Source organism: Talpa occidentalis, unplaced genomic scaffold, assembly GCF_014898055.3.
Source record: "Talpa occidentalis isolate TD23 unplaced genomic scaffold, MPIMG_talOcc4v2.1 talOcc4.15, whole genome shotgun sequence".
Classification (NCBI taxonomy): domain Eukaryota; kingdom Metazoa; phylum Chordata; class Mammalia; order Eulipotyphla; family Talpidae; genus Talpa; species Talpa occidentalis.
In genome coordinates this window covers 45,942,417-45,966,127 of record NW_023601543.1, presented here as the reverse complement: position 1 = coordinate 45,966,127, position 23,711 = coordinate 45,942,417, and the positions used below count along the sequence as shown (strand labels likewise).

At 51.6% G+C, this 23,711-nt stretch overlaps 1 protein-coding gene across 10 annotated transcripts; it reads left to right on the top strand.

Moving 5' to 3' along the window:
- Nucleotides 1-1,166: 1,166 nt before the first annotated feature.
- MED12 (mediator complex subunit 12) lies at nucleotides 1,167-22,527 on the top strand. Of its 10 annotated transcripts, none has more exons than XM_054695681.1 (46): nucleotides 1,167-1,326; nucleotides 1,916-2,020; nucleotides 2,228-2,419; nucleotides 2,558-2,717; nucleotides 3,243-3,424; nucleotides 3,614-3,724; nucleotides 3,855-4,109; nucleotides 4,442-4,588; nucleotides 4,747-4,846; nucleotides 4,977-5,113; nucleotides 5,327-5,458; nucleotides 5,791-5,917; nucleotides 6,370-6,599; nucleotides 6,984-7,064; nucleotides 7,194-7,364; nucleotides 7,572-7,716; nucleotides 7,883-7,933; nucleotides 8,293-8,411; nucleotides 8,600-8,743; nucleotides 9,192-9,355; nucleotides 9,554-9,685; nucleotides 10,098-10,325; nucleotides 10,495-10,639; nucleotides 10,832-10,952; nucleotides 11,321-11,422; nucleotides 11,520-11,633; nucleotides 11,881-12,056; nucleotides 12,234-12,413; nucleotides 13,469-13,540; nucleotides 13,984-14,117; nucleotides 14,288-14,452; nucleotides 14,708-14,819; nucleotides 15,275-15,364; nucleotides 15,842-15,951; nucleotides 16,175-16,310; nucleotides 16,561-16,722; nucleotides 17,810-18,184; nucleotides 18,402-18,552; nucleotides 18,700-18,905; nucleotides 19,071-19,148; nucleotides 19,237-19,291; nucleotides 19,367-19,454; nucleotides 21,067-21,310; nucleotides 21,668-21,820; nucleotides 22,022-22,103; nucleotides 22,223-22,527. In XM_054695681.1, the coding sequence occupies exons 1-46, from the start codon at nucleotides 1,228-1,230 to the stop codon at nucleotides 22,264-22,266; spliced, it is 6,507 nt and encodes a 2,168-aa protein (XP_054551656.1). In that variant the 5' UTR covers nucleotides 1,167-1,227; the 3' UTR covers nucleotides 22,267-22,527. The 10 variants fall into 10 exon arrangements, with proteins under 10 accessions (XP_054551656.1, XP_054551655.1, XP_054551651.1 ...); XM_054695680.1 differs by having other exon boundaries at nucleotides 11,508-11,633; XM_054695676.1 differs by having other exon boundaries at nucleotides 18,700-18,896; nucleotides 19,237-19,454.
- The last annotated feature ends 1,184 nt before the right edge of the window (nucleotides 22,528-23,711 follow it).

Here is a 23,711-nt window from a genome sequence, read left to right as displayed (position 1 = left end):
GGATTGACTGAAATACACTGCTGAGGGGAGCAGCAGGCAGGTGAGGTGAGGTCTGCAGGACCATGTGGGTCAGCTAGCATGGTAGTGAAGACGATGTAACCCCTTGCGCCACCAGGGAGGCCCTATAGCACTGTTTTTTCTCAAAAAGGAGATGCCATAATAGAATATGACCTTGAGTCAAGAAGGTATCCTAGTCTCAGTGCTATTACTTAGTAGCTGTATATTATCAGGGAAGTGAACTCTTTGAAGGTCAGGTTCATCATGAACAAAATGGATACAATGATACTCCCTAATTCGCCTAGTTGTTTGAGGATAGAGAAGTTTGCAAAATATCTGACATTTAGTAGATGCCTCTTTCGCTACTGCAAGGGTTCTTGACCTGGAATTCGTGGATACTTAGGAGATACATTGTTGTGTTTCAAGTACTTTAAAGACTCCTAGGGAAATATTTAACAAAGTCTCTACGTGCATTTTTCTGAGAAGGAGGACCCATGCTTAGAAGGTTCCTCCTTCCTTTCTGGGAAGGAGGAAGAACCCGCAAAGCTTCCATCAGCATTTTAAAGGGACTGTGAATTTAAAACAAAGAACAACAACAACAAAAAAGGCTAAGCCCCTCAGTGCTGGGCCAGAAAGACCTGAGGGATTAGAGTCTGCCTTTCAGGAGTTTAATGGCTGCTTACTTATGCTTAGAGTTTCTAAACTTTACAATGGTCCTTTGAAGGAGGTTTTAGTGCACCCATTTTTCAGATGCGGAAACTAAGTACGGGAGTTCCTAACCAATACGACTACCAGCCAGTACGCCAATTGTAGGCCAAGAACTGAGCGAGGCGCCGGGAACCCGGTTCCAGCCGGGGCTGAGCCCCGAGGCTGCCTCCCGCTTGGCAGGCTCAAGTGCCAGCACCGCACGCAGCTCATGGCGCTGGCCCTTTCACTGATCTTTGCCGACTCCAACAATCTTGCGCGGCCCAGTCCAGGAAGAAGCCTCTGGTGCGAAGCTCCGCCCCACTCCGGCCGGGCCCCGCCCCCGCTGCAGTCGGCATTGTCCGACGGTTCCCGGCGTCCCTCGGTTTCCCTCGGTACTTTCCGGCAATGATCGAGAGTTTCTAACGTGCCCCCTTGTCTCTCGGCCGCCGTCCTCGAAACCGCCGCCCCCTTTTTCTGCTCTCTCCCCCCTCCCCCACCCCAGCCTGCCCCGGCTGGCGCCTCTGGCGCTACGGGCTGGGCAAGATGGCGGCCTTCGGGATCTTGAGCTACGAACACCGGCCCCTGAAGCGGCCGCGGCTTGGGCCTCCAGATGTGTACCCTCAAGATCCCAAACAGAAGGAGGTGCGTTCAAAAATCGGGACTCCCTAGGGACCAGGGGCAAGCGATCAGCATAGGAGGAAGCATTGATGGTTTGGGGGGGGGGCGGGGCGGTTGGCTGAGAGCGAAAGTCCCGAAAGGGGGAAGAGTAAAGTGAGCTGGTGTAGGAGAGTAGGATCTGGGGGGGGAGGGGGCGGTGTGCCCGGGTGTGAGTAGGGCTTGATGTAGAGACCACGCCGGAGGCACCCCCCTCCAAACACGCACAGCTCAGAAAGTTGTCTAAGGCAGCTCGGTGAGCTATGACTGCTTGCCAGGGAAGAGTGATGTTGAGCTTGAGCAGCAGCACTGGGTGACTGGGAATCTTAGTGACTGGGGAGCGGGGGGGGGGGGGGGTTGGGGGGGTTGGGGGGGTGGGGAGCTGGGAGGTTGTCGAGGATGAGGGTGCGGTCCAAGTGAATATAAGGGCCTAGCTTGAAATAACAATCTGTTCTACTAAGAATCCTCCTCCTACCTACCCCACCCCATTTCCTTCTCTTCTCCTGCCCTCCTCTCCCACCATTACCAACCCCAAACGTGAAAATAAAAACCCGAAAATGTCATTTTTCTGCCTCAGGATGAACTGACGGCCTTGAATGTAAAACAAGGTTTCAATAACCAGCCTGCTGTCTCTGGGGATGAACATGGCAGTGCCAAAAACGTCAACTTCAATCCTGCCAAGGTGAGACAACCCTGCCAGGCTGAAGGAAAAGGCTGGAAGAATCTGAGAAGGAGCAAAGGCCCTGAGTGGGGAAGACTTAAAGGGACAACCTAAACAGCTGAGTTTTCCTTCATAACCTAATGCTACCACACTGGCATTTGCCCATCAAAAACACAACCAAATCTCTGCCCATTCTTTCCACCCTGAAGTATGGTTTTCTTCCCCCAGATCAGTTCCAACTTCAGCAGCATTATTGCAGAGAAGTTACGTTGTAACACCCTCCCTGACACTGGCCGCAGGAAGCCCCAAGTGAACCAGAAAGACAACTTCTGGCTGGTGACTGCAAGATCCCAGAGTGCCATTAACACCTGGTTCACTGACCTGGCTGGCACCAAGCCACTCACACAACTGGCCAAAAAGGTAAGATACTGTTTCCTGTTCTTCAGGCCAAGGGGAGGGGGCAGCACAGGTTAGGTATCCTTTTACTCCCAGACTGAGCTACATGGATGCCAGATCAGGGGGGTACTAGAGGTCTCATTCCTTGTGATATCCATCCAGGTCCCCATTTTCAGTAAGAAGGAAGAAGTGTTTGGGTACTTAGCCAAATACACAGTGCCTGTGATGCGGGCCGCCTGGCTCATTAAGATGACCTGTGCCTACTATGCAGCAATCACTGAGACCAAGGTTAAGAAGAGACATGTCGTCGACCCCTTCATGGGTGAGTAACTCCTGATGCCAGTGGTACCACCACTGATCTCTTCAAGAAGTAAGGGAGGGACCCTTGGAATTATTCACCTTCCTCATTCTAGATTCTTGCTTCTGCTTATCTCTTGCATTCTTTCAGTTAGCAAGCAAGCAGTATCTTGCATGTCTTCTGTGTGCATGTACTGGGCTATAAAGATGACCAGCATTAATCCCTGCTCTTAAGATGCTTACAGTCTCCTGGGGATGCTAAGGCATATGTATGAGTCACATGGAAAGTAGTAAGTTGTCCAAAGAGGAGGCAGAAAGTTCTCTGAGACTTTGCTGGACACAAAGGTTACTTTTTTGGGGGGACGCCTGGGAAGGTTTTAGAAAGGTAGCTTATGACTAAAGTCTAAGGATGAATAGGATTTAGGAATATGGTGTGTGGCAGTGGGAAAGTGAAGATGTTGACTGAGCAGACATAACATGTGACGAGTGGAGGAACAGTATGAAAGCAGAGGAACAGTATGAAATTGTCCTTTTTCCATCTTTCCTCTAGAATGGACTCAGATCATCACCAAGTACTTATGGGAGCAACTACAGAAGATGGCTGAATACTATCGGCCAGGGCCTGCAGGCACTGGGGGCTGTGGTTCTACTATAGGGCCCTTGCCCCATGATGTAGAGGTGGCAATTCGGCAGTGGGACTACAATGAGAAGCTGGCCATGTTCATGTTTCAGGTAGGAAGTAGGGCATGGCACGTGGGGCATGGGTTGAACTGACCACATGTACTCTGCCAGCATAGAACAGAATCTGCCTGCTACCTTGTCCCAGTTGCGGTTCTCTTTGTCCTTTCATTTACTTTATCTGCCTCTTTCTAATTGTCCCCAGGCTAAACTAATACTCTTGCCACCCCTGCTTACCCATAGGAGGGCATGCTGGACAGGCATGAGTTCTTGACCTGGGTACTTGAGTGTTTCGAGAAAATCCGCCCTGGAGAGGATGAACTGCTTAAACTGCTGCTGCCCTTGCTGCTTCGAGTAAGACCTGGAATTGGGGGCGGGGGGTGGGGGGCGGTGGCTAACAAGGAAGATTTGAGGAGAAATAAGATGTGGGAGCAGTGTCCCTGGGAGAAGAGAATTGGGGGTTTTGATCATCATGTCTTCACAGTACTCTGGGGAATTCGTTCAGTCTGCATACCTCTCCCGCCGCCTTGCCTACTTCTGTACCCGGAGACTGGCCCTGCAGCTGGATGGTGTGAGCAGTCACTCGTCACATGTTATGTCTGCTCAGTCAACAAGCACACTGCCCACCACCCCTGCTCCCCAGCCCCCAACTAGCAATATGCCCACCACACCCTTTAGTGATCTGCTTATGTGCCCTCAGCACCGGCCCCTGGTTTTTGGCCTCAGCTGTATCCTTCAGGTAGGTACTGGGTAGGCCCAAGGAAGTCTGAGAAGAATTGGGTGCCATCTTAGAGAATGGGGGTTGTTCTAAATGAAGGTGGGAGTAGACACTGAATACTCATTTGGTAATTGCTGCTTCTCGTGCAAGGGGTATACTAGTTAGTTAGTGCCCTTCAAGGGTTACATAATAGGCCCAAGCCTTTTAGGAGAATGAGCAAGGGGAGAGGCTCCAAGATGAACTGAGGCCCTCAGAATAACTTTGGGTCAGGAGTCTAAGGGTTGGGTCTTGGTATGGGATTCTAGAGAGGTAGCTGTGATGATGAAGTTTGACTTAGATGTTCTGTCTGGCAGACCATCCTCCTGTGTTGTCCCAGTGCCCTGGTTTGGCACTACTCTCTGACTGATAGCCGAATTAAGACTGGTTCACCTCTTGACCACCTGCCTATTGCCCCCTCCAACCTGCCTATGCCAGAGGGCAACAGTGCCTTCACTCAGCAGGTAAGTTTGGCCAGTGGCCTAGCACTGCCAGATCAGCATGCAAGGCTAAATCAAACTATTCTCAGAAGTAGTGCCTTGGAGTCTATCACTGTTCTTTTTTAGTTTAGCCTTTTGTATGCTTTGGTCCATAGGTAAAGCCCTCCTTTTCAATATTGCAGGTCCGTGCAAAGTTGCGGGAGATTGAGCAGCAGATCAAGGAACGAGGACAGGCAGTTGAGGTTCGCTGGTCCTTTGATAAGTGCCAGGAAGCTACTGCAGGTGGGTGTCAGAGAATAGGGAGAAGAGAATATGTGTGAGGAAAGGATGGGGGTGGTAAGGACATGTAGATCTGAGAGTTGGAACGCACTGGGCTTGTAGTTAAGTACTGTCTAATGCATTTCCTCCTTAGGCTTCACCATTGGACGGGTTCTCCATACTTTGGAAGTGCTAGACAGCCACAGTTTCGAGCGCTCAGACTTCAGCAACTCTCTTGACTCCCTTTGTAACCGAATCTTTGGATTGGGGCCTAGCAAGGATGGGCACGAGGTAAGCAAGAAGGGGAACAGAAGGACTGAAAAACATTGCAAAAGCAAGAGTGAGGGGAAGGCATGGTGAGGCACTAAAACTAAAGGATGTTTGAAGAGACGGTCTTCCTGGATCTGGGGGCGGGGGGGGGCTCTTAAGGTCATGACAAAATCAGAATGCGGTTTTTTGTCTCCATCCCTACCTTACATAGTGCTGTCTTTCTTTGGTCTCCAGATCTCCTCAGATGATGATGCCGTGGTATCGTTACTGTGTGAATGGGCCGTCAGCTGCAAGCGTTCTGGGCGTCATCGTGCAATGGTGGTGGCCAAGCTGCTGGAGAAGAGACAGGCAGAGATTGAGGCTGAGGTTAGGGGGCAGCGCTAAGAAGATGAGACTGGGCAAGGGGGATGTGACAGCTGAGATTGGAGACAGAGATTGAGCTGGTCGTGGGGCCAAAGTCGAAGTTGCGAGAGCCAGAAAAATGGTAGAAAACCTAAAGGAGGTGAGGCAAAGGTAGAAAGAAAGGAATGGATTGATGTCAGAAAGGGTCAAGGCTTCAGTAGAGAGATGGTAAGGAAAATGGAGGTCAGGGGAAATGGAAGTAAACTTGGGGTGGAAGCAAAACAGGTGGTAGTTCAAGGATTATACTTGGAGGAGCGAAGGAACAGGTAAAAACCAACCGTTTTGTTGTCTTACAGCGTTGTGGAGAATCAGAAGCAGCAGATGAGAAGGGGTCTGTCGCCTCTGGCTCCCTTTCTGCTCCCAGTGCTCCCATTTTCCAGGATGTCCTTCTGCAATTTCTGGATACACAGGCTCCCATGCTGAGTATGGACCCCTGGTACCTTGTAGTTGTCGCTGCCTAGACTGTTAACCTTCACTGGCATCAGAAAGCATATTTAAGGGCCTTCTGGTCTATCTTTGTCTTGCACTTTATGCGGAATGACGTATAGACATAATTCTGCTCTTTGATGATCTTAGTTTAACAATGTAGAGAAATAAAAGGGAGAATGAAAGCAAGAACACGAGATTGAAGCACTTTCACTGTGTAATAGCAACAAACATGCTGTGTTTCTCTCTGGGGTGGTGTGGGGGGCAGGAGGTGCAGTAACCCACCACATTTTGTCCCTTGGCAGTTTGTAGAAATTATTTTTTTGGTAATTCCTATTCTCGTCTACCTCAGGTCTTCTGCAGGCACCAAGACTTAGCTGTGTCCTTCTCTTCTTGCTCACCTCTTTTGTGCTCTCCTAACCCTTCTTTTCTCATTTCCCCCCTTCCAGCGGACCCCCGGAGTGAGAGTGAGCGGGTGGAATTCTTTAACTTGGTACTGCTGTTCTGTGAACTGATTCGACATGATGTTTTCTCCCACAACATGTATACTTGCACCCTCATCTCCCGAGGGGACCTTGCCTTTGGAGCCCCAGGACCCCGGCCTCCCTCCCCCTTTGATGACCCTGCCGATGACCCAGAACGCAAGGAGGCTGAGGGCAGCAGCAGTAGCAAGCTGGAGGTGAGTGGGCTTTTCCTTGCCCTAGATAGTTTGTTCTGACACTCCCATCCTCCTGGTTCCCAAAGGCCTCTGAGTATCCTTGACTTAGTGATGAGGGGGTGTCTGTGTACTGCTTTGGAGTTTACAGAGAGCACTCTCACATCAATTTGTATTTTGTACTCAATCCTCACAGCAGCTCTGCAAGGTCCTCTTAATCCTCACTTTAAAGATGAAGGAAACTGAGGCCTGAGGTGGCTGAGTGACCCGGTCAAGTCAAGTCTTGAATCCAGATCCAGTACTTTGCCCAATATGGTCTCCTCTTTCCAACTCCCCTGTCAGGTTCCCTCCATGGGGGGAACAGCTCCCTGAGGCTAAAGCAGCTTTGCTTATGTTCTGTGCCCTCAGGATCCAGGGCTCTCAGAATCTATGGATATTGACCCTAGTTCCAGTGTACTCTTTGAAGATATGGAGAAGCCTGATTTCTCAGTAAGTTGGATCCCGATATGGAAGAATTCAGCTCCTGACGTCCTCCTCTGTGCCTCTTTAGGGGGTTTCTTTATGCCCCTCACCCCCTTTGCTTCCTCTAAATGTTCTGCCCTCTCGCCTTTCTCTCAGTTGTTCTCCCCTACCATGCCCTGTGAGGGGAAGGGCAGTCCATCCCCTGAGAAACCAGATGTTGAAAAGGAGGTGAAGCCCCCACCCAAGGAGAAGATAGAAGGGACCCTTGGGGTTCTTTATGACCAGCCACGGCACGTGCAGTATGCCACACACTTTCCCATCCCCCAGGTACCTTTCCCCAACACCTTGCGACCATCTGTTTTGAGCCCAGGTTTCTGTCCAAGGACTGTGCTGAGGGGTTGGAGCTGGTCTTGAGGGTGTTGGTTTGGTGTGTTGGGAAGGTTTGAGCAGAGGGGTGCTGAGGGGCATGGAGCATGCTTGTAAGAGGAGGGCAGGAGAACCATGCTGGCATCTGACAGTGCTGCTGGGATGCAGGAGGAGTCATGCAGCCATGAGTGCAACCAGCGCTTGGTCGTACTGTTTGGGGTGGGAAAGCAGCGCGATGATGCCCGCCATGCCATCAAGAAAATTACCAAGGATATCCTGAAGGTTCTGAACCGCAAGGGAACAGCAGAAACTGGTGGGTTTGAGGCCCCGCAAACAGATCTCCCCCAAAGAACGCCCTAGTCAGTCTTCCCTTCCCCAGCATAGGGAACTCCCAGCCATGTCCCAATGTCCTGTCTCTTGGAGTCTCCTGAGAGCTCTAGTCCTTTTGAAACTTCCCCCCTCATTCCCCCCCTCTGCAGACCAGCTTGCTCCTATTGTGCCTCTGAATCCTGGAGACCTGACATTCTTAGGTACCTCACAGTAAGCCCCATATGCCCGCCCTCCCTCTCCCTTCCCTCCCCTCCACCTAGCACCTCCCTGTATGTATTCCTCTAAGGTCCACATAGTCTGTGGTCCTCGGAACCTTTGCTTCACTGTCCCCTTCCCTCGTCCCTCCCCCATCCCTTCTTCCTTGACCCTGCCTTCCTTCTTCCCTTTTCCTTCCTTCCCTCCCTCCCTCCCTCCCTCCCTCCCTCTCTCCCTCCTTCCCTCTCCCTCCCTTTCCCTCCCTCCTTCCCTCCCATATCCTTCTCTCCATAACCCCCTCCCCACCCCTCATCAACTAGTTTTCTTTCCCGTCCTGACTGGTCCCTTTCGACTGTCCCCTCAGGTGGGGAGGATGGACAGAAGCGGCGGCGCAACAGGCCTGAAGCCTTCCCCACTGCTGAAGATATCTTTGCTAAGTTCCAGCACCTTTCACATTATGACCAACACCAGGTCACAGCTCAGGTGTGGCCCTAAGTCCAGCCCCCTTCCCACATTCTGGCCCCGTGTCCTGTTTGCCTTTCTTATCTTTTACCCCCAGGCAGACCAAGCCTCCCCATCTCATCCCTTGCCGTCATCATCCTTTCCTGCTTCCCTGGTTCTTCCCACGTCTCACCACTCCCTGTCTCACTCATTCCCACTGCCCTTATCAGGTCTCCCGGAATGTTCTGGAGCAGATCACGAGCTTTGCCCTTGGCATGTCATACCACTTGCCTCTGGTGCAGCATGTGCAGTTCATCTTCGACCTCATGGAATACTCACTCAGCATCAGTGGCCTCATCGACTTTGCCATTCAGGTGGGGACATTGGGGAGATAAGGGTGGAAGGAGTTTGTGCTATATGGGGCCATAAGGACAGGAGTAGAGGCTTAAGCCAGTGTCCGGGTCTATTTGGAGGAGCAGAAATACTAGCACAGGGGAGTGGAACATGAGCTAAGATGGCAGGAATAGAGACTCAAGAGCTCCCCGGGGAGGCCCCAGGGACGGATTAGAACATTGGGAACAAGCTGTCCTCCCACTGTGGAGTTCATAGAATTGTATCCTGGAGACTGGTTAGATCGTCGATGAGGCATGTGTTGTTAATAGAATAAAGGACAGTGGCATATGGCAACAGGGCCCTTCTGGACTGAGGCGGTTCCTGCAGAAAGGGGCTCAGGCCTGGCCTCGCCAGTTTCCTCACAGGCAGTGGATTATGTGTAACACGAGGGGCCTCTTCTCACTTCTTACCCCCCACTCGCTCTGCTAGCTACTGAATGAACTGAGCGTAGTTGAGGCCGAGTTGCTTCTCAAATCCTCCGATCTGGTCGGCAGCTACACTACCAGCCTGTGCCTGTGCATCGTAGCTGTTTTGCGGCACTATCATGCCTGCCTCATCCTCAACCAGGACCAGATGGCACAGGTCTTTGAGGGGTAAGCCACACAGGGCTCTGGTGCTGCCTGGTGGAAGTGACCTGTGAGGAACATGTGGGGCTTTCACTGTGGGAAAGTGCATGCCATTCAGGTAGGGGAGGGGAAAGGGATCGCCAAGAGACTTGTGTCCTGGGACCTTTGTGCCCCGGCCCCTGCCCACTATCTGCTGACCCTGCTGACCTTATCCCCTCATGACAGGCTGTGTGGTGTAGTGAAGCATGGGATGAACCGATCCGATGGCTCCTCGGCAGAACGCTGTATCCTTGCTTATCTCTATGATCTGTACACCTCCTGTAGCCATTTAAAGAGCAAATTTGGGGAGCTCTTCAGGTAAGGGAGGACGGAAGTAAGGGACAGAGAGTGGGATCTAGTCCCATCTCCTTCCCATGACCACCTAACTCAGGAGCACAACACAGCCCAAGACCCTGCTGTCTCTGCAGGGTCCATCAGGGATGGCGTCCTCCATGTATTCTTGGTTCCGGAGAGTGGGCCTTCTTCCTTGTCGACCTTGCCTCCAGCCCACCTCCATGGGGCATACACTCTGCCTCCCTGCCTCCACAGGCTTCTGTGCCTTAGTCTTCCTGGGTTCCTTTCTTGCCCAGTCTACTTTGTCCCATCTCCCTTCTTGTCCCAATGTCCCTGGTCCCTCACTCTCTCCTTTGTTTCTTCCTCCCCTTCCCTGACCATCCCTGTACCACCAGACCTTCTTCGACGAACTGTTTCTTTTCCCCCACCCCTGCAGCGACTTCTGCTCCAAGGTGAAGAACACCATCTACTGCAACGTGGAGCCATCAGAATCCAATATGCGCTGGGCACCTGAGTTCATGATCGACACTTTGGAGAACCCTGCAGCTCACACCTTCACTTACACGGGGCTAGGCAAGAGTCTTAGCGAGAACCCTGCTAACCGCTACAGCTTTGTCTGCAACGCCCTCATGCACGTCTGTGTGGGGCACCATGATCCCGATAGGTACGGGCCGTGCTAGTGTGGGCACCACACTGTTGCCTGAGAGTGGGAGGAATGAGATGCCTGGGAGCTACTGCAGCCGTGGTTATTGCCTAGGTGGAGATGAAAAGTTAATGAGCCTGAGGTTTTATGAAACAGGGTTTTTCCTGAGGGTATTTGTACTTTTCCCCAGGGTGAATGACATCGCAATCCTGTGTGCAGAGCTGACTGGCTATTGCAAGTCATTGAGTGCAGAGTGGCTAGGAGTCCTAAAGGCCTTGTGCTGCTCCTCCAACAATGGCACCTGTGGTTTCAATGACCTCCTCTGCAACGTAGATGTGAGACTTGGCAGGGTCTTGCTGGGGAATGGTGAAAGGTGGTGGGGGGCCATGGCAGTTACCTGAGCAGGGATCTGGTGACAGGAATTCAGATAATAGAGGAACAGAGTGCTGGAGACTGGAGACATACCACTTTGAATAGGCACCCTCTCCCCACACCAAGTCACCACTTCCATCTGCTTTTTCCTCCAGGTTAGTGATCTGTCTTTTCACGACTCCCTGGCTACTTTTGTTGCCATCCTCATCGCGCGGCAGTGTTTGCTCCTGGAAGACCTGATTCGCTGTGCCGCCATCCCTTCACTCCTTAATGCTGGTGATCTGCCAATCCGTGACCCTTAGTTTCTGCACTCTACATTGCAGTACACACTTGATGGCTGCACTCTCGTTGTCCATTGGGGTTCCCTGGGGTCACCAGGCCATCCTGTGGTGTGCCTCAAGCTGGGAGGGTCTTTAACCCTATCTTGGTAGCCTAATCTTCCTGTGTTTTGACCCTTAGACCCCAGGGCCATTCACCCCAGACTACAGAGCAGTTGACTGTGCCACCTCCCCTCTACCTTTTCTTACCTTTTTTTTTATTCTCTATTCACCCTATCTTGTCTCCCCTTGGAGCCCCCATCACCTGCAAACCCATATACAGTTTGCCTACACGTGCTTCAATGTGGTCTGTCTGGCTTTTTATAGCTTGCAGCGAGCAGGACTCTGAACCAGGGGCCAGACTTACCTGCCGCATCCTCCTCCACCTTTTCAAGACACCTCAGCTCAATCCTTGCCAGTCAGATGGAAGTAGGTGACCCCATCGAGGCAACCGGCAGTAGAAAGCATGGCTGCCCCACCCCACAGATTCTACTTTTGCTTCCCCTGACTTCAGCTTCCTCCCCAGACAAGCCTGCCGTAGGAATCCGCTCCTCCTGTGACCGCCACCTGCTGGCCGCCTCCCAGAACCGCATCGTGGATGGAGCTGTGTTTGCTGTTCTCAAGGCTGTGTTTGTACTTGGTATGGGGGTAGGAAGGGGAAGCAGTGCCAGAAGTGTGTAGAGGGTGCAATGCCAGCTAAACTACAAAGGACAGTCTCTCTCCTGAAGGTGGTCTCTGACCTTTGGGGAGGAGAAGAGGGAGGGAGGTGTATTTCTGTTCCATGGGGCAGGAGTTGGAGAGTTGCTCCCTCTGTGGGCCCAGGGTGGGTCTCCACACGGTGTTCAGATCTCACTCTGCCCTCCCTATCTCCTGCCTGTGAACCACAGGGGATGCGGAACTGAAGGGTTCGGGCTTCACTGTGACAGGAGGAGCAGAAGAACTTCCAGAGGAGGAGGGAGGAGGTGGCAGTGGCGGTCGGAGGCAGAGTGGCCGCAACATCTCTGTGGAGACAGCCAGTCTGGATGTCTATGCCAAGTACGTGCTACGCAGCATCTGCCAACAGGTCAGTCTCACCTTCCCCCCATACCTCCTAAATGCCTCTGTGTAATATAGTCCTGTTTCCAGCCAAGAGCAAGCCACCTCCCTACCATACATCATGCCCCTCACCAGACCCCAGTCCATCCCCCTACATCTGGCCCCCTACTAGTTCCCCCAGACCCCTGATGATCAGCTTCCTCAGGAATGGGTAGGAGAACGTTGCCTTAAATCGCTGTGTGAGGACAGCAATGACCTACAAGACCCGGTGTTGAGTAGTGCCCAGGCCCAGCGCCTCATGCAGCTCATCTGCTATCCACATCGACTGCTGGACAATGAAGATGGGGAAAACCCCCAGCGGCAACGTATTAAGCGTATTCTCCAGGTAGGCCAAGACGATGAAGGTCTTAGAGGAAGCAGTGGGGCCCAGAATTGGAGTGAAACAGTGGGAACCTTGAGAGAAAAAGAACGGGTGTTAGGTAGAGAGGAAGGCGAATGAGTATGTAGGTGAAAGTTGGTGAGAGAAACAGCTCTAACGTGGGTTTAAAAGTCAGGTCAATAATAGTCTAGACTAGATGGACTACTGGGTGAGAGTATAGCTCTCTGGAGCGGGACTACATAGCTTATCAGTGGGAAGCAGAACATCTGGCAGGCCTAGTTTGGGGCCTTGTAGGTTTGGCATTTTGGTCGCTGCTCAGTGACAAGTAGTAACAGTTACTCTTATTGATTGAGCATCTGCTTTGTTTTGGGTACTCTACTTGGCCCTCCCCCTCCGTATGCTTTCTCATCTCATCTTTATAATCCTGTGAAGTGAGTATGAGTATCTCTGACCAGTTGAAGAAAGCAAGACTTGAAGAGATTAAGTAACTTGCCCCAGGTCACACAGCTAGTAAGTTTAGTTAGTACATGAACCTCGATACACGTGTGCACTCTCTGCTTTGCCACACTACTTCAGACATTCAGGTGACTGCAAAAGGTGGAAAAATAAAGTCATTGAGGACAAGCTAAAGGAGTGAGCTCTCTTCAGCTTGCAAGAGATAAAGCTGAAGAGAGATTAGTTAACTGTAGCCTTTGGGTCTCTAAAGGACTTTGAGCAGCTGCTCTAAAACAGGAGAAGCAGGCTTCAACTTTAACATCAAGGATTTAGGTTAAGCATTAGCAGATACTTCCTGATGCTAAGGAATGTGAGACTCTGGAACAGGAAACTAGGGGAAAGATGTGACTCTTTCTTGAACGCTTTAAGATTGGATAGGTTTTTCAACCATTCTGGATGATTTACGTGGAGTCTTTGATAAAGACAGGGTCGTGGAGGTCCATGTCAGACCACTAGGCATGTGTGATTCAAGGTTGTGAGAGAGCAGGAACTGGCCTCAGGGTTGATGAGTGGCTGGGGGTGACATGATGATGATGATAAGCTTGGGGGTGGGGTCTCTATCACAGAATTTGGACCAGTGGACCATGCGCCAGTCTTCCTTGGAGCTGCAGCTCATGATCAAGCAGACCCCTAACAATGTGAGTGGTGCCCAGTCCTCCCTTTCCCATGCCCACTTCTGGCTCCATGAGTCAGGGAGGTGGGCTACCAGAGAAGAACCTAGGTCCTGCTCTTGGGCTCTTGAGCTGAGAGAAATAAGAGAGGACAGGAAGATGGCAAACATGTGGAACAGATGATCAGGGAAATGGGTTTTGGGAGTGTTGGGGCTCTGAGCTGTGGGGAAGGTTGGCGGTGGTTGGAGGCTGTTTCTGTGGTCATAACTGCTAGGAGGTATGTAAAGGGGAAGGTCGTGGGGAGTTGGAGAGAGATGGAGGTGCTAGAGGGCACCTGGCAGAGTTGGTCCCTACCTCCCATCAACTTCCATAGATGCCACCTTCCACTCTCATCTCCTCTCTGTTCTACCATTTGTTTTCCTTTGCCCCAGCTATCTACTTAGCACCCCTGTGCCTTTCATCCTCCCCAGGAGATGAACTCCCTTTTAGAGAATATTGCCAAGGCTACAATCGAGGTTTTCCAACAGTCAGCGGAGACAGGGTCATCTTCTGGAAACACCGCAAGCAACATGCCCAGCAGCAGCAAGACCAAGCCTGTGCTCAGGTTGGGTAGAAACATGTTAGGACCCATCCCCTTATGAGTTTCTCTTCTGGTAGCATACGTGATTCCAGCCACATGGAGATGCCAGGCGTGTCCATCAGGGAAAGGAGAGGATGAATTGTTCCACCTTATCTGGCTCCTCTGTAACCCTCTATATTCCATCTGTCCTCCAGCTCTCTAGAGCGCTCTGGCGTATGGCTGGTGGCCCCTCTCATTGCTAAACTGCCTACCTCAGTCCAGGGACATGTGTTAAAGGCTGCTGGGGAGGAGTTGGAGAAGGGCCAGCACCTGGCTTCCTCTTCCTCACGCAAAGAACGTGATCGACAAAAGCAGAAGAGGTAAAGAAGCTCTGGGTGGGTTGGGGGCAGGGGGATCACCAGGATTGAAGGGTGGAAAGGATAGACAAGCCCATGGAAGAAGAAAAGTTGGGGCTGTTGGCTGAGTATAAAAGTCATAGAAAAGTAGAAAAATCACAGAATAAGAATGGGCATGAGGCTAGCTCTCAGGGGAGTGGAGTCTGGGCCTTTGAGGAATTGGGTTAGAAGTTGAGATCTGCAAGCCATGGTTTTGTTCTTTTCTTCTCCCATCTCCAGCATGTCCCTGTTGAGCCAGCAGCCCTTCTTATCTCTGGTGCTGACGTGTCTGAAAGGGCAGGATGAACAGCGTGAGGGACTCCTCACCTCTCTCTTCAGCCAGGTGCACCAGGTACAGGTCTCTGGGCCTCAGAGCTAGGCAGGAAGATGGAGAAGGATGCACCTAAGAGGCCAATGTGGGGCCTCCCTGTTGGCTCCAGGGTTAAAATGTCAGTGCTATCAAGCTATTGCCAGCCGCTGCAACACAAGTTTGATCCCCGGCTGGCCAGGGAGCTACCCACATGGCACAGCAGACCTCTCCTGTCTCGCTCACTGCTCCCCTCAGCAGTGTATTTCAGTAGATCTGCTTGTTCTGCTCCACACTCTGTCTCTGGTGAATCCTTTTACCCCTCCCCCACCTTTAGCCTACACCCCAGTTTTTTTATGCATAAATAAATAAATCTTTAAAAAAATAAAATAAGAGGCTAATGTGTACCTGAACTTTCAGTCCTTTCTGCTGAATGCCTCGGGTACTTCAGGATGGAAACAAGATCCCTGAAGTGTGTGTTGTACTCGTTTCTGTCTTAGATTGTCACCAATTGGCGGGATGACCAGTACTTAGATGATTGTAAACCAAAGCAGCTAATGCATGAGGCACTCAAACTACGGCTCAACCTGGTAAGAGGGGGAGCCGGAATGGGGTAGGTATGGGAGGGGGCTAAAACTGCAGAGCAAAGAAACCCAGCCTGGGAGGCGGGTTGGGGGGAGGGGGCCAGGTTCTCCTGGGTCATCATATATCTACTCAGCTCTCCTAAAGGATGCGGGACCTGAAAGTGGTTCAGGGGACTGGATCCCTGCAGGGACCCTGCTTCAGTGTTGTAGATCCTGACTGGGCTCTAGAAGCTCTAAAAATCTGTTTTGGAATGTTGAATGGGATCCCGGACATCCTTTAGTCCAACTTGTATCGTCTTATAAGTAAGGAAACCAAGGCCCAGCAATGTCGAGAATTATCTCATTGGTCTGAGATCACAAGACAACTCATAGGTAAAACTGGAACGTGACCTCAGGTCTCACACCCAGCCCAGGTTCTAATCTAAGCTTTCCCTTAATGCTTCATCCCTGAGCCATCTGACTGATTTGTTGTGGCCCCGGCAGGTGGGGGGCATGTTTGACACGGTGCAGCGCAGCACCCAGCAGACCACGGAGTGGGCTGTGCTGCTTCTGGAGATCATCATCAGCGGCACTGTTGACATGCAGTCCAACAAGTAAAGCATGCCCGCCCTCTCCCTTCAGTTTTGTACCTAAGAGGCCCCCTCCCCCCACACCAGGGGCACAACCTGCTGCGACTGGTATGGCTGATGTGGCTGATACTGGGGACTCCCAGGTCCTGGGTTCCCTGCCCGCTTCTGGTGTCCTGGGGTGACATCTTAAGCTTATGTCTCACCCTGAGGCCTTTGTCTTCACCTCTCTGCCTTTCTCCTGTTGCAGTGAACTCTTCACTACTGTTTTGGACATGCTGAGTGTGCTCATCAACGGGACCCTGGCTGCAGACATGTCTAGCATCTCTCAGGGCAGCATGGAGGAAAACAAACGTGCATACATGAATCTGGTGAAGAAGCTTCGGGTGAGCAAATTGGCTAGGGTGAGGCCTGGGGGACTGAATCTTAGCTCCTTCTCCCCTGACTTTGTGTTTGCTAGTTAGCCTCTGGGACTGTGTTCCGGCCAGAGCCCACCAGCCACCATTGCTTTTCATCCATTTTTTTCTTTGTTATTCAGACAATGAGGATTAACTCAGCTAATCATGCCAGGTTATGTGCTGTTGCCTGAGACTTTCTGTGTCCTTGAACTCTTATCCCATCTTCCTGTGCCTGCAGAAAGAGTTGGGGGAACACCAATCAGACAGTCTGGAAAAGGTTCGCCAGCTGCTGCCACTGCCCAAGCAAAACCGAGATGTCATCACGTGTGAGCCACAGGGCTCCCTTATAGACACCAAGGGCAACAAGATTGCTGGCTTCGATTCCATCTTCAAGAAGGAGGCATGTTCCATTTTCTTCCCTGCCCCCAACACTCCCCGCCTCACCGCCTCTTCCCTTTGGGTCAAGAACCTTCCCAGTGTTGACCTTGTTCTATAGCAGCCTTATCAGGCTCAGGAGTCCATCTGGTTCTGCCAGCGAGAACCAAACCATTTCCTGGGTTTTGAGCTAATCACTTGATTTGATTTACATTTCTTCTCCCCATTTCTGGAGTCTCACTTTTCTTCCTGAGTCTCCCCTAACCCCTGCTTTCCTCTCACCACCCCCACCCACCTTTTAACATACCACTCATTTCTCAGCAGCCCTCCTCCTCTTTCCTCTGCCCCACCTGCCTGCTGTCCTACTCCATCCCTGCCTGTACCCCACCCATCTGTCTGTCTGACAGCTTGTATCTCTTTTATTGCTGTATTTCTCTCCCACATCCACCCATATCCCACAACATTCTCTTTCTCCTTTCTCTGTCAGTTGAGCAGCCATAATCATTGTGTATAGTAGAGAGGGAGAGGAAGAAGAGGTTGCAGAGTTTAAAATCCAAAGTCCAACCCATATATACATTGCATTCATTTCCCAGACCATCTGTGTTCCCCTCCCTCCCTCCTTGAGCTTTCTTAGAAACATCTTTGTTACAAGTGTTCTTAGACACTTCTGTACTCACATTGCACAATGCATATTGTCCTTCTGAGTGTCTCTACCAGATTCCCACTTTGCCTATGTCTGTCTGTCTCCACTTCCTTCTCCACTTCTCTCTCTCTCTCTCTCTCTCTCTCTCTCTCTCTCTCTCTCTCTGCCTGTCATTAGTCTCTCACTGCCTTTTCTCTCTCTCTCTGCCTGTCTGTCTTCCCCTGAACATCAATGCCTGTGACTGTGTATTCCTCTCTGCTCCCCTTACCCGTGCACCCTCTTCTCTCCTGTCTCTCCTTCCTATGTGTGTGTGTCCATGTCTGTCTTCCACTCACCATCTACCTGTATCTACCCATGACTTTTTTTTCTTTTATTGCCCACAGATATTTTTTCTCTCCTCCAAGTCCTCAAGGTCTGTCTTCTGTTTTCCAAGTCTCAACAGCTCACTGTTTCTCATTTTCTGGAGCAGGGTCTGCAGGTTTCCACCAAACAAAAGATCTCCCCCTGGGATCTTTTTGAGGGACTGAAGCCATCAGCAGCACTCTCTTGGGGCTGGTTCGGAACAGTCCGGGTCGACCGGCGAGTGGCCCGAGGAGAGGAGCAGCAGCGCTTGCTGCTCTACCACACACACCTGAGGCCCCGGCCCCGGGCCTATTACCTGGAGCCATTGCCGCTACCACCAGAAGATGAGGAACCCCCTGCCCCCACGCTGCTAGAACCTGAGAAAAAGGCTCCAGAGCCCCCCAAAACTGACAAACCTGGGGCTGCTCCACCCAGTACTGAGGAACGCAAGAAAAAGTCCACCAAGGGCAAGAAACGCAGCCAGCCAACCACCAAGACAGAGGCTAGTGCCGCCCAGTACACTTTTCCCACCACTTCTCCATCCTTAGCATTCTTTCCGCTCTCTGCTTTGTGTGGGGAGTGGGGGTGTGTGGGGGAAGGGATTCCATCAGAATCACAGAAATTAACTGTGTCCATTGGGTTCCACTTCACCCCTGACTCCACCTCGCTCCATCCCTCAACTCTAGCCCACTCACCTTCTTCCTCTGCCACTCACGCAGGACTATGGAATGGGCCCAGGGCGGAGCGGCCCCTATGGTGTGACGGTGCCTCCAGACCTCCTGCACCACGCTAACCCTGGCTCCATATCCCACCTTAGCTACCGGCAGAGCTCCATAGGCCTCTACACCCAGAATCAGCCACTCCCTGCAGGTGAATACTAACCACTGGAAATGAGGGCATTATCTGAAAGCCCCTCCTGCCCAAGGGATGGTGGCACTCCTCCAAGCAGCTCTGGATGACTGAGCAGAGGATAGAGGGACAAGGGGCCTAGAGAGGTCAGCCTGTTCCTCTTTCCAGGTGGCCCACGTGTGGACCCATACCGCCCTGTAAGGTTACCAATCCAGAAGCTGCCAACCCGACCACCTTACCCTGGAGTGCTGCCCACAACCATGACTGGCGTCATGGGACTGGAACCCTCCTCTTACAAGACCTCTGTGTACCGACAGCAGCAGCCTGCGGTGCCCCAAGGGCAACGTCTTCGCCAACAGCTCCAGGCAAAGATAGTGAGAGGGGCAATAGGGAGGGCCGTCAGGGAGAGGGGGTTTTGAGGGTCACAGGACTGAGGAGACTCATGAGATCTTCGCTAGGAGATGCAGAGTGGGAGATACAAGAAACAAGATGGCGGAAAGTGTTTCCTGAGTTTGAGTTTGTCTCCTTTTTCCCTTTAGCAGAGTCAGGGGATGTTGGGGCAATCATCAGTCCATCAGATGACTCCCAGCTCTTCCTATGGTTTGCAGACCTCCCAGGTAAGGGCATGAGATGGTGCGAATTGGGGAGTTGCAGGCAAGCAACTCTGCTCACTCTTAGCCCTGACTCCCTCTGTCCTTCCTCCAGGGCTATACTCCTTATGTTTCTCATGTGGGATTGCAGCAACACGCAGGCCCCGCAGGTACCATGGTGCCCCCCAACTACTCCAGCCAGCCTTATCAGAGCACCCACCCTTCTACCAATCCTACTCTTGTAGATCCTACTCGCCACCTGCAACAGCGGCCCAGTGGCTATGTGCACCAGCAGGCCCCAACCTATGGACATGGGCTCACCTCCACTCAAAGGTACCCAAGGGAATAGGGGGACTGGGAGGATACACTGACATAGAAGGGAGCATTTGACTTGGGAAAACCTGTTCCTACAGGTGATGCAACTAGACAGACAGACCATTTGGAGATGTCAGGGACTCTGATGTAGTCATATAGCCTGTGGCCACAAAATGCCGAGCTGGAGGGGATCCTGGTAACCAGGTGTTTCACCCTTCTCCAAAATTTCTGCAAGCCCCAGAGAGGGGAAATCATTGATAGAACTCTGATAAGGAAAGAGCTGTGGTTTATAGGTGCATTGCATGTTTGGGAGTCATCAAGCCAGTATTGGAAAAGTCTACCACCAGAACAGACTAGCAGATGAGTCCTCCCGCCATGTTGAATGTCAAGCCACAGTTAAGACACCATCCTCGTGCCTTGGGGCTCTGTGGGTTAGGATGTAGAACATGCAGAGTAGGCCAGAGGAAAGATCTTTTACTTAGAAGTGTTGACCAACTGCTCACCCTGTGGCCAACACTCTGCTAGGACCAATTGGGGTGAGGAAAGTTATAAAAAGAATACAAAGTCCCTGACCACAGAGTTTTTACTGTATTTGGGGAAATGAGCCAGAAAAACATTTAGAGAACACAGTGAGAAAAGATGTAATCAGGTGTGCAGCTGTGTGCTATGGTAGAAAAAGGGAATTCAGAAAAAGTGTGGGATAGTAACATCATGGTTTCATGACTGCTGTTGGCCTTTGAAGGATAGCTGTGATTTGGATTTGTGGAGAGGAGAAAGAAGGACATTCCAGGTTGAGGATAAAGTGTGAGCAAAGACATGGGGACTGGAATGAGCAGGGTGGCTGAGAGGACAGGAAGGAGAAGAACTTGGATGGAGTGTAAAATAGCTGCCAGAGAGGGCCTCCCTGGTGGCACAGTGGTTGAGTGCTGGGCTGCGAAGCTGCCCGCAGCCTCTGCAGCACTGGTTCAATCCCCGGCCACCAGGTGAGGGTCCCACATGGTGCGCAGACCTCTCCTGCCGCCCGCTGCTCCCCTCAGCAGTGTATTTCGTCAGTCTGCCTGTTCTGCTATCCTCTCTGTCTCTGGTGAATTCTCTCACCCTCCCGCACTTCTGACTGTACCCAGTGCTCGCATAAATAAATAAATAAATCTTAAAAAAAAAAAAAACCTGCCAGAGAAGTAGGGAGTGGGCAGATTGATACAGGGCCGTGACTGCTCTATGTAGAATTGAGACACAATCCCAGAAAGGACTCTTACTCAGGAAAATGATGTGATGTGCTGAGTGTGTTGGGAGATTAATATCGATTACATGCATGGGGGAGGTAAGTGAAGGCTTAGGATGGGCCCAGCCAGCAGCCTGTTGCAGTGATGACAGATTAGGGTAAAGAAAGTATAAGGAGTAGCAGACCTCAATAGTCTTTAAGGCCCTGAAATGTTATTGGGGAACAACAATAACAAAAACAATTGTCTTTGTCCTTTACTCCCCAACCTAGAAGACTGTCAGAACCCAAAACATTCATGACAGGAAGAAATGATTTGCAGAAGATTCTTTCCGGTTGGGGACCCAGGGTTTATACTCGCTCTCCCCACCCTGCGCCAGGCCTTGACCTCTAGGCCTCTCATCTTTATAGGTTTTCCCACCAGGCGTTGCAGCAAACACCCATGATAGGTACCATGGCTCCACTGGGTGCCCAGGGTGTCCAGGCTGGCGTCCGATCGGCTTCCATCCTGCCTGAGCAGCAGCAGCCGCAACAGCCCCAGCAGCAACAACAGCAACAGCAGCAGCAGCAACAGCAGCAACAACAGCAGCAACAGCAGCAACAACAGCAGCAACAGTACCACATCCGGCAGCAGCAGCAGCAGCAGATCCTACGGGTAAGACCTTGGAACTTCATCTGGCCGCTGGGAGCCCAGGAAGAAGTGCCTGCTCAGCCAGGTGGTTAGCATGGCTGAGGCAGGGTTGTAAAGCACCAAGTAGAGTGACTGGCCCAGAGTCAGAGCTGAGAAGTGAATTTCCTCCCCACCTCCTTTTGTTTTCAGAGGTTCCTGATGGGAGAGAGTTGGGACTTGTTTTTTAGCTACTCTTGATTTGGTTTCTTTGCAGCTTTCTCAGGAGAGCAGGCAGTAGACTCAGAGTTCCCTCCTTGTTGCTTCTTCCCCTGTCCTCACCCCTCCCATCGCTGAGACTCAGCGCCCTCTCTCCCCTTCAGAAGTATCTCTGTGTTTTCATAGCAGCAGCAGCAGCAGCAGCAGCAGCAGCAGCAGCAGCAGCAGCAGCAGCAGCAGCAGCAGCAGCAACAGCAGCAACAGCAGCAGCAACAACAAGCACACCAGCAGCAGCAGCAGGCGGCTCCCCCCCAACCCCAGCCCCAGTCCCAGCCCCAGGTAGCTGCCGGACTAGACAGTCCTGGGCTCAGGGACAGCTGTGCAGCTTGGGCGTGCAGCCAGTGGATTAGGTTGGGTACAATGTCCAAGGGGGTAGAGAGGGGGAGGCTAGCTATGGCTCTCTAAAAAGGGGTTGAAAAATGAGACTGGAGAGGTAGTGAAGATTCAAATTCAATCCTCTGCTTTGTGTTTTCATCTCAGTTCCAGCGCCAGGGGCTTCAGCAGACGCAGCAACAGCAACAGACAGCTGCTTTGGTTCGGCAACTCCAACAACAGCTCTCCAGTAAGCCTGCCTTTGCCCCTCCTCCAGGGAGAGCCCCATAGAATCAGTGGGGGTGGGTCCTCATGCACACCCATGCCCTGCTTGCTCTCCCACCCCTGATAACCTCTCCTTTTCTACAGATACCCAGCCACAGCCCAGTACCAACATATTTGGACGCTACTGAGCCACGTGGAGGAACCGCTTGTGCACTGGATGTGGCCCACCCTTTCCTCTTAATTCCCAATCCCCCTCCCAGGCTGGCACCAGTAGTGGTTGGGCCTCTTCCCTCAGGCTCCATTTTTAATGCGTTTTTAGTATTTTTGTTAATGTGAGGCATTGAGCTGTTGGGTTTTGTATATTATTTATATAGAGACCCCAGAGCTGTTGCACCCAATACACAGAGCTTCTTTGCAAAGGGAGTGTGTGAGATCTGCATGTCTGGGAAGATGGGCACTTGGGAGAATCCCGGGGTCTGGGTCAGGGGGAGGGCTGGGTTAGCAAGTCAGAGCCTTTATTCCATTCAGATCATCTCCCCTGTTTACCTTCCATCTTCTGAATTCTATTGGATTGTTGCTCTCTCTTCCCTCTCCCACCTGGCAGCATATTAAGGTTTGGGCCCTTCATCTCTTAGGGAGGACAGCTTACCTTCTCATTTCATTGTTGAAGCTCTTTACAGCTTTTCTCCATAGGGGCTATGCCACTGGGATTAGGGAGGAATCATTCGACCAGAGGAAAAATCAGTGGAATCTGATTCTTCTTCTATACCCCTCATGCTGAGCCCTGACAAGTTACAGGTTGTGGGGATGACAGAGGTTGCCTGCCCTTTTGCCACCTTGTGGGTCCCCATCCCCAGCACCAAGTGGTATCCTAGATAGAGAGCTTCCCTGAGAGTCACATTTCTGAGATGAAAAATTGCCCTCCGTTGGCAAGTATCACCATCGAACAGGTATGCAAGGACAGTGCGATTCTAGGAGTAAGAGGGGGCCAGCAAAAGGAAACACCCTTTGCTCTGCTCTGTTGCTAGAACAACTTGTTTTCACATGACCTTCCTTGGCAGTTACCCAGCTGACAGTTGCTCACTTCCATTTTACAGTAGAGGAAACTGAAAACTGTTGCTCCAGAGTCACATTTGGAACTGTTCAGGGCCATGCGCAGCCTCCTGGCCTTTGGGTTTTGCACCCTAGATCTCAGGCTATCTAGAAGAGCCAGCTAGCTGACTGCAATGGAGTCTTCTGGTGTGCCTAGCTGCGACTGGAAGGGACCAGCCCCAGCCTTGTGGGTGGGTGGTACAGGAAGCTTTGACAACTTCAGGAGAACATCCGGGATAGCTACCCCACATCACTGGGAAGTGCCAAGTATGCTGGTAAAACCAAGAGCATCAATAATACTCAAGTTATAAGAAATAAAAAAAACAACCCCTCTTTGAGGTCCAAAAAGCCCTTGCTCATACAGGACTTAAGTTTAAAGAGTTGTGTGCACAAGGAGTGGAGCGTCCAGTAAGGCAAAGGCAGCCATGACCCCAGCTTGCTTCTGACCCATTCTCTGGTACATTCTGAGGAGATGCAGGGGTAGTGACTTGCTTGGACAAGGAACACTTGCAACTGGAGGTGGGGTGGGGGGGATGGTGAA

What these genes read in the sequence shown, in the direction of transcription:
- MED12 (XM_054695671.1), top strand. Translation starts at nt 1,228, where the DNA reads ATGGCGGCCTTCGGGATCTTGAGCTACGAACACCGGCCCCTGAAGCGG. An exon ending in AGCCAACCACCAAGACAGAG is followed by an intron (nt 18,185 to 18,401) that starts GCTAGTGCCGCC and finishes CCACTCACGCAG; the next exon opens with GACTATGGAATGGGCCCAGG. An exon ending in AGCCCCAGTCCCAGCCCCAG is followed by an intron (nt 21,821 to 22,021) that starts GTAGCTGCCGGA and finishes TTTTCATCTCAG; the next exon opens with TTCCAGCGCCAGGGGCTTCA.